At 34.0% G+C, this 16,495-nt stretch overlaps 1 protein-coding gene across 5 annotated transcripts in view; it reads left to right on the top strand.

The window, feature by feature from the left end:
• PHF14 (PHD finger protein 14) overlaps window positions 1–16,495 on the top strand; it is a 203,148-nt gene that overhangs the window by 101,566 nt on the left and 85,087 nt on the right. Inside the window, exon 17 of one of the 5 annotated variants that reach the window (XM_082632057.1) lies at window positions 10,273–11,287. The exons of 3 other annotated variants lie outside the window; for them this stretch is intronic. In XM_082632057.1, the coding sequence (XP_082488183.1) occupies window positions 10,273–10,342 (70 nt within the window). In that variant the 3' untranslated portion in view covers window positions 10,343–11,287. Of the gene's footprint in view, window positions 1–9,117; window positions 10,138–10,272; window positions 11,288–16,495 lie in introns of those variants that run through there. One more of the 5 variants, XM_082632059.1, reaches the window with a different exon arrangement.

Below are 16,495 nucleotides of genomic sequence, written 5' to 3'. Positions count from 1 at the left end.
AGGTTATATTGGCCTTCTAAAAGGTGTTACGAAGTATTCTGTTTTTTTTAAAAGCATTTATTGATTGATTTTATTTCTTCATTGAGTTTTCATTGAATTCCTCAATGAAACCATCTGGACCAGAGTTTCTTTGTTGGGACGTTTTTGGTAATTAATTCAATTTTTAAAATAGGTAATAGAGCTATTGAAATTTTTTCTTTTGTCTTATGTTAGTTTTGGTAAGCTGTGTTTTTTCAAGCAATTTATTCATTTCATTTCAGTTGGAAGTTGCTTCTTTTCTTTAGTCTTGCTTTTATTTTGAATGTGCACTACAACTATTTGCTTGAGACTTTCCAGCTTCCTGTAATATTTCGGATCATATTCTCTTCTTCCTTCTAAGACTAGGTCAGTATTTACTTCTTTCATGTATCCTTCCAGACTTACATGATCCCATAATGATCTTTTTCTTACTTTGATTGCCCTTGGGACCCACATAAAATTGCACATCATGCTGTTATCCACTTGCTTGCAAATTGTCTATGAATTTTTACTTTTTTCACTAGATTAGGTCAGGCCTTCTATTCAGTCATGATGATTTTCATAGTCTTACACAATATGGCACAAGAAGGTAATTCAGAATAAATGCTTATTAAATTATTTACTGATGCATTGCTAAATCTGTATGCATTGCAGCTTTATACACTGAAATAGTATGTAATCTCTTTGAGGGCAGAGACATTTCTTTAAGTCCAAATTGATTGGTTTTTTCATTTTTAATTATTAAAAACAAACTTAAAAATAGTATATATATATTGCAAACAACAGCAAAAAAGAGTGGTAAATAATGGTTTCTGATTGACTGCGATTACTTCACTCAGAGTAGGAGATCTCAGTTAGTCCAAGCTTGTCACTTGCCAGTGCTGGCAAGTCACTTAATCTCTATGGATCTCAGTTTTCTTATTTTACTGGAGAAGATACCAGACTATATCATCTCTGAGGTCTAACACACTAGCTCTGATATTCAAAGGTTATGTGATGTTCCAAATTCCCAAATAAATACTGCCTATGTGTTTACATTCCGTCACAGCTCTCCTGTAAACACCTACTTTCAGAATCTTGCTAGAGTATTCTGTAACTGTGTAGAATATGATTAATGATCAAGTCTCTTAGAGTGGAAGCCATTCTTGTTGTCCTTTCTCTCATTTAGCTAGAGAGGAGTGGAAGTCATTTCCTTTGATAAAGCGTACTTCCTTTGATAAAGAGCAAATAACTATATTGAGATCTCATTTTCATACCATACAAATTCAGCCATTTTAAGTGTAGACTGTAGTAATTTTTAATAAATTTATAAAAGTGTTCAGCTATCACTACAATCCTATTTTAGAGCAATTCCATCACCTCAAAAAGGGCTGTGCCTCTACACTTTCAATCCTAGCTTCCACCCCAGCCCCAGACAACCATGGCAAATGTTCTCTTGTCTCTGGTTCCTCATAGCCTATTCCTTTCCTGATCCTTTTTTTTTTTTTTTTCATCTTAACATTACTCTTATACATGTTTCTGGTTTTGGGGGGTTTTTTTCCAAAAAAATTTTTTTTTTTTTTTTTTTTTTTTTTTTTTTTTTCTGTACGCGGGCCTCTCACTGCTGTGGCCTCTCCCGTTGCGGAGCACAGGCTCCGGACACACAGGCTCCGCGGCCATGGCTCGCGGGCCCAGCCGCTCCGCGGCATGTGGGATCTTCCGGGATCGGGGCACGAACCCGCGTCCCCTGCATCGGCAGGCGGACTCTCAACCACTGCGCCACCAGGGAAGCCCCAAAAAAATTTTAATGCACTAAAGGCAACAAAGATTCTTTTCTAGACGAAACTTTAGTCACGTTACTGAACTTTCTCCTAAGCTCATCTGTATATTTCCTTATAAAGTCCAGTGTTAGTGAGAACCCTGCTAAGTTACTTTAACCAGAACCCCCCACCCTTGATATCTGATCACCCTAGATATCTGATCAGGTTCCACATCCTCTACCATTCTGATACCTTGCCCTATCTTAAGCAAAAATCCTTTTAGGTCAGTTTAGCCAGAACCCCCCTTAGCCCTGATGTTTCCGCTTACTAATTTTCTATCCACTGATCCCCACTGTGTTCTTTGGCTATAAATTCCCACTTGCCCGTACTGTATTCAGAGTTGAGCCCAATCTTTCTCCCCCAATGTAAAATCCCGTTGCAGTGGTTCTTAAATCTATCATGATGGTCCTAAATAAAGCCTGCCATACCATCTTGAATAGCTGTCATTGAATATGTTTTTTCTTTAACAAAGGAATTTCTAATTAAAGAGATATTTCTAATTAAAGTCAGTCTTGAAATGTGAACAAATTATTCCATTTTATTCCTTCTTCAGCTTGATATTTTACATTGGATGTTTTTAAAACAAGCCTGCTAAATTTATGTGAAGAGCCTAAATGTTATTAAACTTTAAAGTCTTTCTACATTTTGGGAGAGAGTTTTATATAATGAATGATTAACTGGGGATTTATAGCCACTCCACTGGGTTTGAAACCTGTTTCTGTTATTTGTGAACTCTGCCTTTATGTTCCCTGTGGCTTAGTTTCTTTATCTGTAAAATAACCATAATCAGTAGTACCTAACCCATAGATTGGTGGAGGATTAATTGAGATAAATACAAGTAAGTGGCTTGGCACAAGTGTTAGGGAATTGTAAATGCCCTATATATGCAAATGACAGCTGTAATAAACCATTTATATAATGCTTACTGTGGGTCAGGTACCTCATGTATACATTTTGAATCATTTAATCCTTACAGCTTCCCTGTTAGGTGAGCAGTAGTATTATCTCCTTTGAATTGTTGGGGAAACTAAGGCATAGAGAGCTTAAATAACTTCCCAAAAGAAAGTAATGAAACTGATACTCAGATTCAGGTAGTCTGGCTCCAGAGCCTATGCTCTTAACCTATACAGTCTCAACATAAATTTACATTTCAGCTCCCTGGTAGAATAAAACTTGGCTTTGTTAAATGTATTTGTTTCAGGCTAAATGATGACATCTTTTTTAAGATCATATCTAATGTTCTGTTTATATTATGGTTTTCAAGACTATTTGATGTTCGTTGAGATTGCAGTGCTATAATCTTTATTCTTCTATGCTATTTGATTTTCTTTGATATTAAAATGACTTATTTAAATAACTACTTTTCCTTTTTAACTTCAGATGTTATTAAATTATCCTTTATTTGTATTTATATTAAATGAGGATCATAACACTCATAATAAATCTGACCTTTGTAGATGTTTATCTCTGGGACATTTGTGTTTTTTGTTTTTTTGGGTTTTTTTTCTTTATTTTGTTTTCGGCTGTGTTGGGTCTTAGTTGAGGCATGCGGGATCTTTCACTGCAGCGCGGGCTGTTCATTGCGGCGCGCGGGCTTCTCACTAGTTGTGCATGGATGGGCTTCTCTCTAGTTGTGGTGCGTGGGCTACAGAGTGCATGGGCTCTGTAGTTTGTGGCACACGGGCTTAGTTGCCCCGCGGCATGTGGGATCTTAGTTCCCTGACCAGGGATCGAACCCAAGTCCCCTGCATTGGAAGGCAGATTCTTTACCACCGGACCACCAGGGAAGTCCCTGGGACATCTGCTTTTAACAAAATATACTCTGTCCTTTTTTAGGTGCAAGTTACATCTTTTACAAATAACTTGAAGATTGAAGGGTATATGAATATTATATTCATTCATGTATATGAATGAATATAATATATTTACATTGTATTTATGTTATATATACACACATATTAAATGGCATATGTGTACATACTTAATTCACGCATATGATACATGCATAATACCATATATATTAACTGAAGTTGCTGTTTGTGAAGATCTGTGATGCCATCTATATTTTTACCTTTTTGGTCACAAGTAATTTTAATTGTGATCATCTATTTACTGAATGCTTTTGTAGTCCCTCTGTCTTGAAGAACAACACACAGCGCCCTAATTATAGGTGAAGAAATCTGAGTATATAGGCACAATGATGTGAAATTTTAGAGAGGTGAGTATTTGCATTAACCAGCAGTTGTTGGGGGGGAAAAAGATGACAGCACAGTGTAATTACATTTGGTAGATTAAATTTGGGGAATAGATATACCTCACAGATAGTCAGCCTCTTGATTACTTGTGATCTGAGGGTTTTGTTTTGAGAAGAGAGGTAATTTAAATGAGTAGAACAATACAAGATAATAGACAAAGAATTGCAGTCCTTTGAAATTTAGTGAGCTTATTAGCAAATAAGAACATTGTTATTTCAGAACCTTCATAAAATAAATGTCAGTTTGTTCCTTAGTTGAGAAGTTTTGCATCAAGTCGATTCCTTCTTCAGCATACGTGAAACAGAGACTTAAATCTCAAGAAATACATAACCTCAGAATTATATAACCTTAGGGTGATCTTGTTCAGGTTTTAAAACGTGTGTGTGTGTGTGTGTGTTATAACGTTGTATTTGAACAATGCTTTCATATTTCTATCTCTTTTACGATTCAAGATAAAAATGAGAAGATTTCAAGCCTCATTTTTTCCCTCATTTCACCTGATTCACTTATTATTTAGATGTGGTATGTGTCGTTAGTATAACTCTACTTTTCTACTTAATGTTGTTGACCTATATGGAGAGGTTGTTAATTAGGAAAACCAAGAATATAATTTTCTTATTAAGGACAGTTTCTCTCTCTCTCTCTCTCTTTTTTTTTTTTTTTTTGTGGTAGTGCATTTAGTATTTATCTTAATAGCCTCAAAAAATGAACCTCACTTGACAACTTAATTAGGTAACTAACTAGGAAAAATGGTGGGGAAGGTATAGGGCTAAAATTGGGAGGTTGAAGACTGTGTCAACCATGAGGATGCAGATAACTTTTCTGGGAACCAGTTGTCTCATTCATAAAATGAGCAGTGTATTAGATTGATTTGAAAATCCTTTTTAATTTTCACATTCTATGATTTTATTATACCATAGGAATGAAGAAAAGAGACAGAAATTCTGGGATTCTGAATAATTTACAGCATAAACCTCCCACCAACAGTGCTATTTTTTATTGTATTAACCCATAATATATTTTTAAATTTTAATTCAGTTATATACTTTATAGGTCATAGCCTACCAGAAACATATGAGTTAATTATAAGGCAGCCACTTTTCATTTTTTTACTAATTGAGATGTAGGTTTGTGAGGAATGGTTTATAGTAGAAAATATTTTCTTTCAATCTGAAAAGTTTTTTGTTTTCTTCTTAACTCTGTAAAGCAAAATATTATAGATTAAGCTTTTAAATAGACTAAAACATATTTGGAGATAAAAATAACATGCTATCTGGATATTTATAGCATATCTCATATTTACTGTAGCTTTATAGCTCCTAATAGGTTTACATGTATGATGTATGGTTCCTTTTCATTTTAATTCTTAATTTTAATCCTTTTTGTGAAACAGTTTCAAGAAGCAATTATATTTGTCCTAAACTGGAAGGAATTAATATTATCAGTTTCTGAATTAGCTCTTCCTATTACAATGCAGTTAATAGGATTTAAAGTTAAATATAGTATACCTGTATACAGCAGGCTCCCATTTAAGAAGAGTTTTCTCCAATTCTGGCCTCACTTTCTAGACTGACCTCCTGTAAGAAAATACACAATCAAGAATTAGGTTGACATTGTGAAATGACTTGGTAGCTGACTTTTATCATTGCACATAAACAGCACAGTTATTCTAAGTCACAGTATCACTTTCAGTCAGATAACCACTAAAATCACTGCACTGTGGTTTCCTGAAAATGCCATAATCCTTCAAATGCCACATTAAACTGAGAGAGAAAACCATCAGTAGTGCCTGCACGGTTATGTAGAAGGATGAGCTATGAACCAAGTGAAAAGATGTTCTGGCAGAAAAGTAACCTTTCCCTTGATGTGTGCATTTCCCATTACATTTTTGACACAAAATGTTGCAGAATGATTTAATGGTGGCATTTTGTTTTGCTGACTCCTTTTTTTCATTAAAAAGAAACCAAAGTTTAGGATAGGAATGTAGGGGAAGAGTGACCAAGCACTGAATTCTATTACAGGAATCTGTTTTCAAAATAAATAAGTTAAATTTGTTTTAGGAACATGGCTTTTACCCCTTAACATTTTATGTTAACTGTGATAGACAAATCATTTATTTTTATTATATCTTTAAAACAATGTTGTTTGTTCTTTAAAGTTAATTTTTTTCCTCCATTGTTCTCCCCTCTTCTTTTGTCTTCCTAGTAACTCTTGATCAGAAATGACGTGTCAATAAATAGGAAAGCTTTGTTCAGTAATTACATAGACTGCACGTATTTCATGTAACCCAGAAAATGTCCTACTTTTTATTGTCACTTTAGATGTATATTACTAGAGCTGATTTTACAGAGAAACAAAGTACGGATATCACTGGTCTAAAAGATCAATGCCTGTTAACTTTGAGAGGACACATTTCTATTGGGAATGAAGTCATAAAGTTGTCCCACATAAAAGTAGTATAAAGCTTTTTTGCACCTATGAAAACATGCTGAGAAAGAGAATGAAACTTGCCAAAATATATTTTGTAAAACTTGCAGCATTGGACTTTCTGTTTTAATGCTAATATGGAGTACCTGGATATGGACCTAGCCCTACAATTATTTAAAAAACAAAAACAAAAACTTGGGAATTTATTTTGCAAATACATATTTCTTAAAATCTCACTTTTGAAAAAAAGATACATCAGATAGTGTTTGACTAAACACTACTTTGGTCCCCCCCAACCCCCAGGATTATAAGAATATTCATAAAAGGTGCAATTTCAACCAAAGAAATGGAAATTTGACTTGGAATTTCTCACTCAGTATGCCCTTTTTCCCAGCTGACCAACTTTTTAAACAGGAGACTGTCGCTCTTTATGAACTCTGTTAAGCGTCCATTATATTTAATATAAGCGTCCATTATATTTAGTTTCCTGACGTGCTTTAATTCTGCTGCTCTTTCTTCCAAATGTCACAAAATGGAAGGGTTTACATTGAGTTCAACAATTCTTTATCTTCAAACTGTTACCTAGATCAAAAGAACTAATCAGAACAATATGCAGTGTGGATATATGTTTTCAACTAAAAGTGACTTAGGGGCTTGTTAGTGATATAATTAAAGTATACCTTACTGAACATATACCTTTATTTTTCTTTCCTTTCCTTTTTCTCTTTCTCCCTTTTTTCCTTTCTTCCCCTCCCTCTCACCCTCCTTCCCTCTTCCTTCTTCCTTTCTCCTCCTTCACTTCCTCCCCCCGTCCCACCACCCACCCACTCTCTCCATCATCAGGACCAGAAAGCCACAGATATTTGTTACATAGAAATAATGTGTTTTCTGAAAATTCTCACGTAATGGGAACTCAGTATAGGATTACCCGGAAAGATAATTGGGAAAAAAAAAAAAAAAAAAACAGTGGTAAGCAATAAAACCAATGAAGTTGTAAAATAATGGGTAGGTTTAAGCAAGTAGGGAAGAATGGAGCAAGACATTCCAGAAGAGAAAAGAGACTTTGTAAGCATACTCAGTAAGATGGGAAGTCCTTTTATGGCAGTAGGTAGATTCAAGCAGAGATCTGTGCAGAATTATTTGGCCTAAAATAGCACAATTTATGGTTGTTTTGGGGGATTGTAACATTACATAAGTAAGATATAAAAAGATACTTTATAAGATGCTATTTACATAGCTATTACTATTTGCTAAAAATGTAGTTAAAAATAATTACAAAACTTCAACATGTTCAGGAAGAAAATATATACACACATACAATACACATATATTCTGGAAAAAATAAAAACCATTAGTAAAACAAATGTTTTGCATATACAGATAGCCTTTTATTTCGGAGATACTGTCATACTGGATTTAGAATGCACTTATTAATTTATCAGATTGTTTTTTGTGTTGTTTGTAATCAAATAATGTGTATAGAGGAATGTTATTTTCATCCTGCTTACTCAAAACCCTGTCCATTTGGGATAACAGACATAGTTTAGTGTATAATCATCCATACTTCTTTCTTCTATGTGCAAACAAAAAATTCAGGGCCCATTGGCTGGCCTCCTCCCTCTCTCCCTTTTATAGCTTTTGTAGGCTTTACTCTGAAATTTGTTTTGTTCTTTTTTTTAACTTGAGCACACATAATGGACTTTTTCAGTAAATATAGAATTAAGCCAGTCTTTTAAATAGCTACAAAATAATGTGGATGTACCATAATTAATTGTAGTATTTCCCTATAAGTGGAAATTCAAGGGGTTTTTTTCTGTTTGATTTCTATCCCAATCTGGGTTTGCTAGACCGAAGTATATGCATGTTTTACATTTTAATGGATACTGTTATTTCATTTCCCAATAGACATGATTGTGTGAGGATGTTATTGCATAAGTTTTTGACAGTCTGGTGGGTAGAAATTGACATTTTGATTTTATTTTGTGACTGCCTGTGAGGTTGAGTGTTTATTCATATATTGACTAGCCATCTGGAATTTCTCATCCATGTGTTGTCTTTCCACATCCTGTGCCTCTTTATTTATTGAGATGTTTTCTCTTTTTTAAAACTGAGTTTATCACATATCTTTGTATAAGTTGCAGATCTTTTCTTTCAGGTATTTTGTGTGTGTGTTTGTATGTGTACTTTGCTTGCTAATGGTACTTTTTGCAAAATTGAAATTTTAATTTTTATTTGTTATGATATTTATGTCTAAAAAAACTAATACAATGTGTTATTATGACATAACCAACTAATATCTCATACGTTATTTAGGCAGGCAGTGCATATTATTTGTCTTTGCCCTTTAGATGATCTTTATGCAGTTTTGCTTGAAATATTTTTAAAGATCTGAGTTACTATGTCATTTAAAAATAATTTTTTATTTTACATTTTTGCATTAGCATAATATAAAACTGTTATTTTGCTTTACTAGTATGTGTCAAATTCTTCTGTTGATTTAAAAACATAATTTGTTTTACAGAGACTGTATTTTCTTAATTTTTAAGTATTGAGAATGCAAATTTTCAAGCATGTTGAAGCTACTGGTCAATGTTGTAACCTTTTGTATGGTGTTTCAGACCTTGAGGAAGTTGAATACATGTTTGGTGATTGGACCTTGAGGAAGTTGAATATATGTTTGGTGGTTGATTACAGAGGCAAAAATTATTGTTTTCATTGAAGAAGTCACTGGCAAACTCTGAATTGCTAAATTCAATGGCCCTTTAATTTTCTATGTACTCTTCATATTTGGTCTCATTTCAGCATTTAACATTGGTGACCAATGTTCCTTCTTAAAACTTTTGGTTTTCATAGTTTCAGTGTTTTATTCTAGTTCTTATCAGTGGCAAAACTGTGGTTCAAATAGTTGTATTTGGGAACCAAATTATGTGGGTTCAAATCCTCAGCCAGTAGTTATTAGTTTTGACTTTGAGTTAGTTATATTCTCTCTGTGCCTTAGTTTCCTCATTTATAAACTGGGAATAGTAATCGCTCCTATCTCATAGAATTGCTGTGAGGATTAAATGAATAGAAATAGAAGTTATATGCCTTCATTAACTCCCTCTTAGTCTGTTACAGTAACCAGCATCTTTACTAGTTTGAATGTCACCAGTCTCCATCTAGTTGTATAAAGAATTTGTTCATGTTGTACTTAAATTTGTCCAGAAGCTCCTCATTTCTTACAAGGTAAATCCAGAGTTTAAAACATGGCTTCTAAGGCCCTCCAAACCTGACCTCAGTCTTTTTATCTTCGTTTCAGTTATTCACAGCTCCAGATAACCTAGTTCTCCTTCCTAAAACTTTCCTATTAGTTTCATGCCATCTTGCTTTAACTTTAACTTGCTCTTATCTAAAATGATCGCCTGTTTTTCTCTGGAATGAGGGCTTCTCAGTCATTTATATTTAGTCTATATTTCTTGTTCCACCCATGATTCTTAATGTATAAGTACCATATCTTAATAATTAAGTTAATTTTAATATTCCCAGTTCCAGGCTCCATGCTTATGACATAGTATGCCCTTTACATAACTGTAGAGAATAGAGAATCTACAGATTTTAATTAAAGTCATTCGTATTTAATATTTTAGAGTAACAGTCATCAGATATTAGTGGTAACTTGGCTTAGTTACGTTATTTTTATGTACAAAATATCAAAGCCTTATTTATTGGGTTGGCCAAAAAGTGCCTTCGGTTTTTTAAGTAAAAATAAAAGACACATTTTTCATTTTCGCCAGGAACTTCATTGACCAGCATATTCACCCTTTTGTTCCACTACCTTCTGCCATTTTTCAGGCAACTTCATAATTCCATCTTCCCAAAACTTTTTATCTTTTTGAGCAAAGAACTGTTCCAGGTGCCTTTTACAGTCTTCCAGGGAATCGAAAATTTTCCATTAAGAGAATTTTGTACAGACCTAAATAAATGGAAATCTGAAGGTGCAATGTCTGGTGAATATGGTGAATGAATCAGAACTTCCCAGCCAAGCTGTAACAGTTTTTGCCTGGTCATCAAAGAAGCATGTGGTCTTGTGTTATCCTGCTGGAAGATTATGCATTTTCTGTTGACTAATTCTGGACGCTTTTCGTCAAGTGCTGCTTTCAGTTGGTCTGATTGGGAGTGGTACTTGTTGGAATTAATCCTTTCGTTTTCCAGAAGGAGCTCATAATAGAGGACTCCCTTCCACTCCCAGCATATATACACAACATCACCTTCTTTGGATGAAGACCAGCCTTTGTTGTGGTTGGTGATGGTTCATTTTGCTTGCCCCACGATCTCTTCCATTCCACATTATCGTACAGTATCCACTTTTCATTGCTCATCACAATTTGTTTTAAAAACGGAACGTTTTCATTACGTTTAAGTAGAGAATCGCATGTGGAAATATGGTCAAGAAGGTTTTTTTCGCTTAACTTATGTGCAGCCCAAACATCAAAGTGATGAACATAACCAAGCTGGTACAAATGATTTTCAGTGCTTGATTTGGATATTTTGAGTGTGTCTGCTATCTCCTGCATGGTATAACGTTGATTGTTCTCAATTAATGTCTCAATTTGAACACTGTCAACTTCAACTGATCTACCTGACCATGGAGCATCGTCCAGCGAGAAATCTCCAGCACGAAACTTCACAAACTACTTTTGACACATTCAATCAGTCACAGCACCTTCTCCCTACAATGCACAAATCTTGTTTTGTGTTTTAGTTGCATTTTTACCTTTCTTGAAATAATAAAGCATAATATACTGAAAATGTTGTTTTTTTTCTTCCATCTTCAACGTTAAAATGGCTACACAAAAATTCACCAATTTTGATGTCTTTTTTTAAAATGCATGCTGATATGACAGCGGCCACATACACTCTAACAAAATTGTTTCGAATGAAGTTAAAAACAACTAAGTGCTACTAGAGCCATCTTATGTAAAAAAACAATGAAACTTTTGGCCCACCCAATAGATTGGGATGGTAGTTTTTGTCATACTTTGTTTTATTATAATTTGTGTAGTAATTCAGTTCATTTTTTTCTTCATGGCTGTATTGTTTAAGATATATTTAAACTCTTAAATGAGTTTTATTAACCTTAACATTCCTCTTGTGTTTCTAAGGATAGTACCTACTTCATTGAAATCTGAATTATCTTTAATCTGAAAATATGTATGTTTACCATTAGTTTTTGCTAATTTTAACTGCTTGGGCAATGCAGAGTCAGTTAAGTTAGATCTGACTAGGTCATGATCTAATTTTAAAGTAGAGGAAATAAGACTGTACTTTGTTTTATAATTTTAACAGTCTGGATCTCCTTTCCATTTTAATCTGAAAGAAAATTATTAACAGGTTGAGAATTTCTAATTTGGCTTCTGGGGTAACTCTATAGCAATAAAAGACACTGTGGTTCTTTCTTTACCTTTTTTTGTTTGTTTTTGTTTTTTGATTTGTTTGCTTTGTTTTTGATGTGAAACTTGAACTTTCATTCCTGACAGCACCTATTTCCATTCTTCTCATGCTCCTTATTTCATCACCTTTTCTCTTCTTCATATTTAACAAATGACCTCGTCTCCTGCTTCACAATAGAAAACAGAAGCCATCAGACAGAAATGCCTAAACTTTCTGACATGGAACCTGTAACTTACATATAACCTTATTGATATCCATAGGCATCTCTCTTCCACCACCCTTCCCTCTCCTCTTTTCATAACAGTACAGTAGAAGAGGTGTTCCCTGTCACTTTTATCCAATAAGTACTCTTTACTCCAACCTACCAAACTATGTGGATTTTCTGACATACTCTTTTTAAAAATTCCTCTGTACTTTCCTTCTGCCTCAAATTTTACCCCACATGTTCTCTCCCTGATAAATTCCTACTTACCTTTTAACACTTGCTTTAATTCTCTGTTAATCTTTTTTGTTTTGTTAATCCTTTCCTTAACCTGCTCTCTCCTACTCATCAAGCAAGATAGTCTGTCTACCTGATATGCTTCATTGGCAGTTTATATAGGCCTCTATGCTAATAATACTTACCACTCTATTGAATCTCTCCTATTCAGAGTCTTATACTTTTGTTCACTTGACCCCTCCATCAGACTGTGAATTTAATGAAGAGTTACACTTTATACCTCAAGTGCTGGGATAAAATTTGGCATACTAAGAACTTTCCATAATTCTTTGGATATAGTTTGTAGAAGATCACTTGGTTAGTGTGAATTAGGTTTAGAACCCAGACCTCTTGACTTCAGCATTCATTATACTGTTTCTATAGGTTCTGTGTTATTAAGTCCTTACAATAATCCTACTCTTTTTAAAGAGACTATTATAGTGCACAATTGTGTCCTTACATGCCCTATTAACAGTATTATTAGTTTTAATGAAATGTTTATACTTTTTAACACTTTTACTCTAGTATCTGGACTGTTCATCATTTTAATTGTCATTTTAGTTTTAGAGAATATAGCTCCTCTGGATTAACTGCACAAGTCTTTTCATTGTTTAAATACTGGAAATAACTAAACCTTTTGCAGTGTCATGTCACTGTATGTCATTGGGTTTCCACATTTCCCTTTTGTGACAGTAGCTACTTTTATTCTGTGACATTTAGTCTGGTCACTTGAGTGGAAATGGTACAAAAAACTTAATTCTTCATACATTGCTTGACCTTTAATCTTCACAGTCACATCTTTTTAAATTCTGCACCCATTATAGTAGTAGTAGTATATCCCATATATAAAATTGCTCACTTTATAAATTTCCTATTTCTTCTTGTTCTGATGTTGTTTGGCTGTCTTAAATCCCTGAAAATAATTTTTGGTAACCATGTGTGGTTTATTGATATCAGACAGACATGTTATCTGTGGGCAAACTTTTCAGCCTCATTAAGCCTCTTTTTATACTGGTAAATAAGAATAACTCTTCTTTTATATATAAATATATATAAACACACACATATATATACATAAAATATACATAACATTGCTCCCTTTATACTTCACTTCTTAACGTGTAGTACTTGAAGATACGAATTAGATTTGGGGGAATTTCCTGGCAGTGCAGTGGTTAGGACTTGGTGCTTTCACTGCCGTGGCCAGAGTTCAATCCATGGTTGGGGAACTAAGATCCCTCAAGCCGTGCAGTGCGGCCAAAAAAAAAAAAAAAAAAAAGGAATTAGATTGTTTTCATCTTGTTTTTTTATCTTTATCAACTACAATTTTGATTTACACTGACTTTATTAGTTAATAGAACTAGAGTTAGAAACTAGAACACAGTAAGTGAAATAATTACCAGAATCTTCTGAAAATTGCCAGAATTTTCAAAAGATTCATTTACTGTTAAATAGGATTTTTTTTTCATTTTAAAACCCTGCATATTTAAAAGAAAGAGAAAAGGTTCTTGTGATCTTTGTTCCCTTGCCAAAACAATACCTTTTCTCATTTACCCAAATTGGTTATTATGATATTTAATTTTATGCTAGGCAAGGGTATGTTGTCATTTAACCAAAGTTTGTTTTATTACACCCTTACTTTAATTCTTTGGTGAAAGAAAGTAAAGAAAGAAATTTGGAAAAAAGAAGTGAATAACCCAGTTTCTACAGCCTTTCTTTCATAGATACTCTATCAGTTACATAATTCTTTATAGTTTTCCTCTGAACCTTATCTGAATACTCCATAGTTTCTTTAAAAGTTGAAATTCAGAGCTCTGGAAACATTTTTTAATGAGGTACTTAATGTATGTCTAATTCCTAAAATACTTAGGCAAGTTTGAGAAAAATTACCTCATGACTATACTATTAAACAACTGTATGATTTGACTTTAGTATAATATTGTTCATGTATTCTGTGTGTGTATATGTCATTTTTTGGTACAATGATAATACATGAAGGGCCCTAAGTGTGATTTAGCCAGTTTTGATACATTGAACTACATAAAAGTAACTCTTTAAGTACTTTCTCTCCAAATAATAGCAAGTGGAGGAGGACTTCTGCTTTGAGTGAAATTGTTAGGCACTCCCTGTAAGCGCTCAGTAAATCAGATGGACACAGACAGCTGCACAAGGAAGATAGGCCTAGGAAAGACTAAATAAGTGGGGTTCAGTCACATCCAAGTGAAATTGTATCAGTCAATGACTTTCTTTTTAAGTGACTGGAATCTTCCAGACCCATTTCTTTTGTCAGTTTACTCATTGGTGTCAATTATTAAAGAATTGAAAAATTGCCTGATTATATCAAGAACCTTGTTGTGACATGACCTGTAAATGTAGATCTTTTTAATAGGAAAGTTGAGTTTCATGTAGTGAGAGCCTTGAGCACTCTGACCAAAAATTTATTTGATTGTGCTTTTGACGCTTTCATTTGTAAAGAAAGTACGGAATCTATTTTCCCTCTATTTTTTAAAAAATAAGATTCCTATGTTTATTCTCATCAAATTTATTTTCTAAATTATTTAATATTTATTAAGGATATTAAAATTCATTTATTTATTCATCCATCAAACTGTTATATGGAAGGTGTATAAGAGACATAAGAATTTAGAGGATGATGGGAATATTCCTAAAAGGATGAGGGAGAAATCTTATGTAAACCAAGGAGACATTTGAGTTGCATCTTGAAGTATGTATGAGCAGGTTTCAGAAGATTGAGATGGGAGGTACCAAATCCTTCAAGAGAATGAATGAATATGAATAAAGAAATAGCATGGGATCCTTGGAGTATGGGGATTCACTGAAGGTAAAAGATAATAGGGAGAATAGTCCTTTAGGAGATTGATATTGTGGTGGCCTGTGTGACGAATGAATGGGCAGCTGGAGATAGACCAGTTTGGGGACCTAGATCTTAGACTGATGGAAAAATAAATGGAAAGGATTCAATAGATTCAGGAGACGTAAGTTCACACTAGAAGTTACAGCAGATAATTAGCGAAAATGAGGAGGCAAGGAAGAAAGGGGAGTGTTAAACCAAACTATCCGACTTTAAGATAACTAATTTGAAAGAATGGTGATACCAATAACAGAAAGATTAGTGGCTATATTTATTTTTTGGAGAGAAATACAATAGGTAAATGACATCATAGGGAATTGTGAGGTTTCTTTTTAGGAGTTGTTGAATTAGAAAATTTCAGAATGCATTTAAAGTTACGTGTTTATAAAATACAGAGAGGAATCCAAACCCTGGAAATAGATCTAGTAACTGTTACAGATCTGTTCTGTACAACTCAAGTATCCAATCCTAATTTTCCTCCCTTTACTTTAAGTAAATGACTGTGTCTCTGTGTCTCTGAAGGTCTGGTAAGGAATCATGTTCCATAAGAACAGAGGAACTGAAAGAATTGGGTAGATGTCCTTGGTTTAGTTGGACCACAGGCTGAGTCCAGAGAAATTGAATTATCTCATAGGAGGTCCTCAAGATGAGATTGTTTAATATTCTGTGGGTTTTTTTAAAGCTTTGTTTTGGTGACCAAAGTATCTATGTGTATAAATAATACTTGTCTCTGCTTAGTTGAATGTCAACTGGTCCACCTTAAGTAAAGTTGTGGAATATTTGTAATTTGTCTCCTACCTCCCTTTATTTTTTTTTAGCTTTTGTTTCTATGCCTCTTTCTTTGCGATTTCTTCACACCAGCTGAATTTAGTCTACTTTAAGGCTCTTAATCTTTAGGGTACATTGAAATCACCTGAAAGGCTTATTAAACCACAGAATTTCTGCTTTGGACGCTCTGGGGTGGTGCCCAAGAATTTATATTTGTAATAAATTCTCAACTGTTGCTCATTCTGATGATTCAGGGACCATACTCTGAGAACCACTGCTTTGTTCCAGAAGCCCTTTAGCTGAAGCTTTAAGATAGTGGTTCTCAGCTTGGCTAGAGATGCAAGTTACCCATAGGAAGAATTACAAACAACAACAATCATAAAACTATTCTTGGAGATTCTGAATCAGTAGGTTCTAAATCTGTGGAGTAGAGTTTGGCAGAGGCAGA

This window comes from Mesoplodon mirus, assembly GCF_964341445.2.
Source record: "Mesoplodon mirus genome assembly, chromosome: 9".
Classification (NCBI taxonomy): Eukaryota; Metazoa; Chordata; class Mammalia; order Artiodactyla; family Ziphiidae; genus Mesoplodon; species Mesoplodon mirus.
This window is presented reverse-complemented; position numbering and strand designations above follow the sequence as displayed.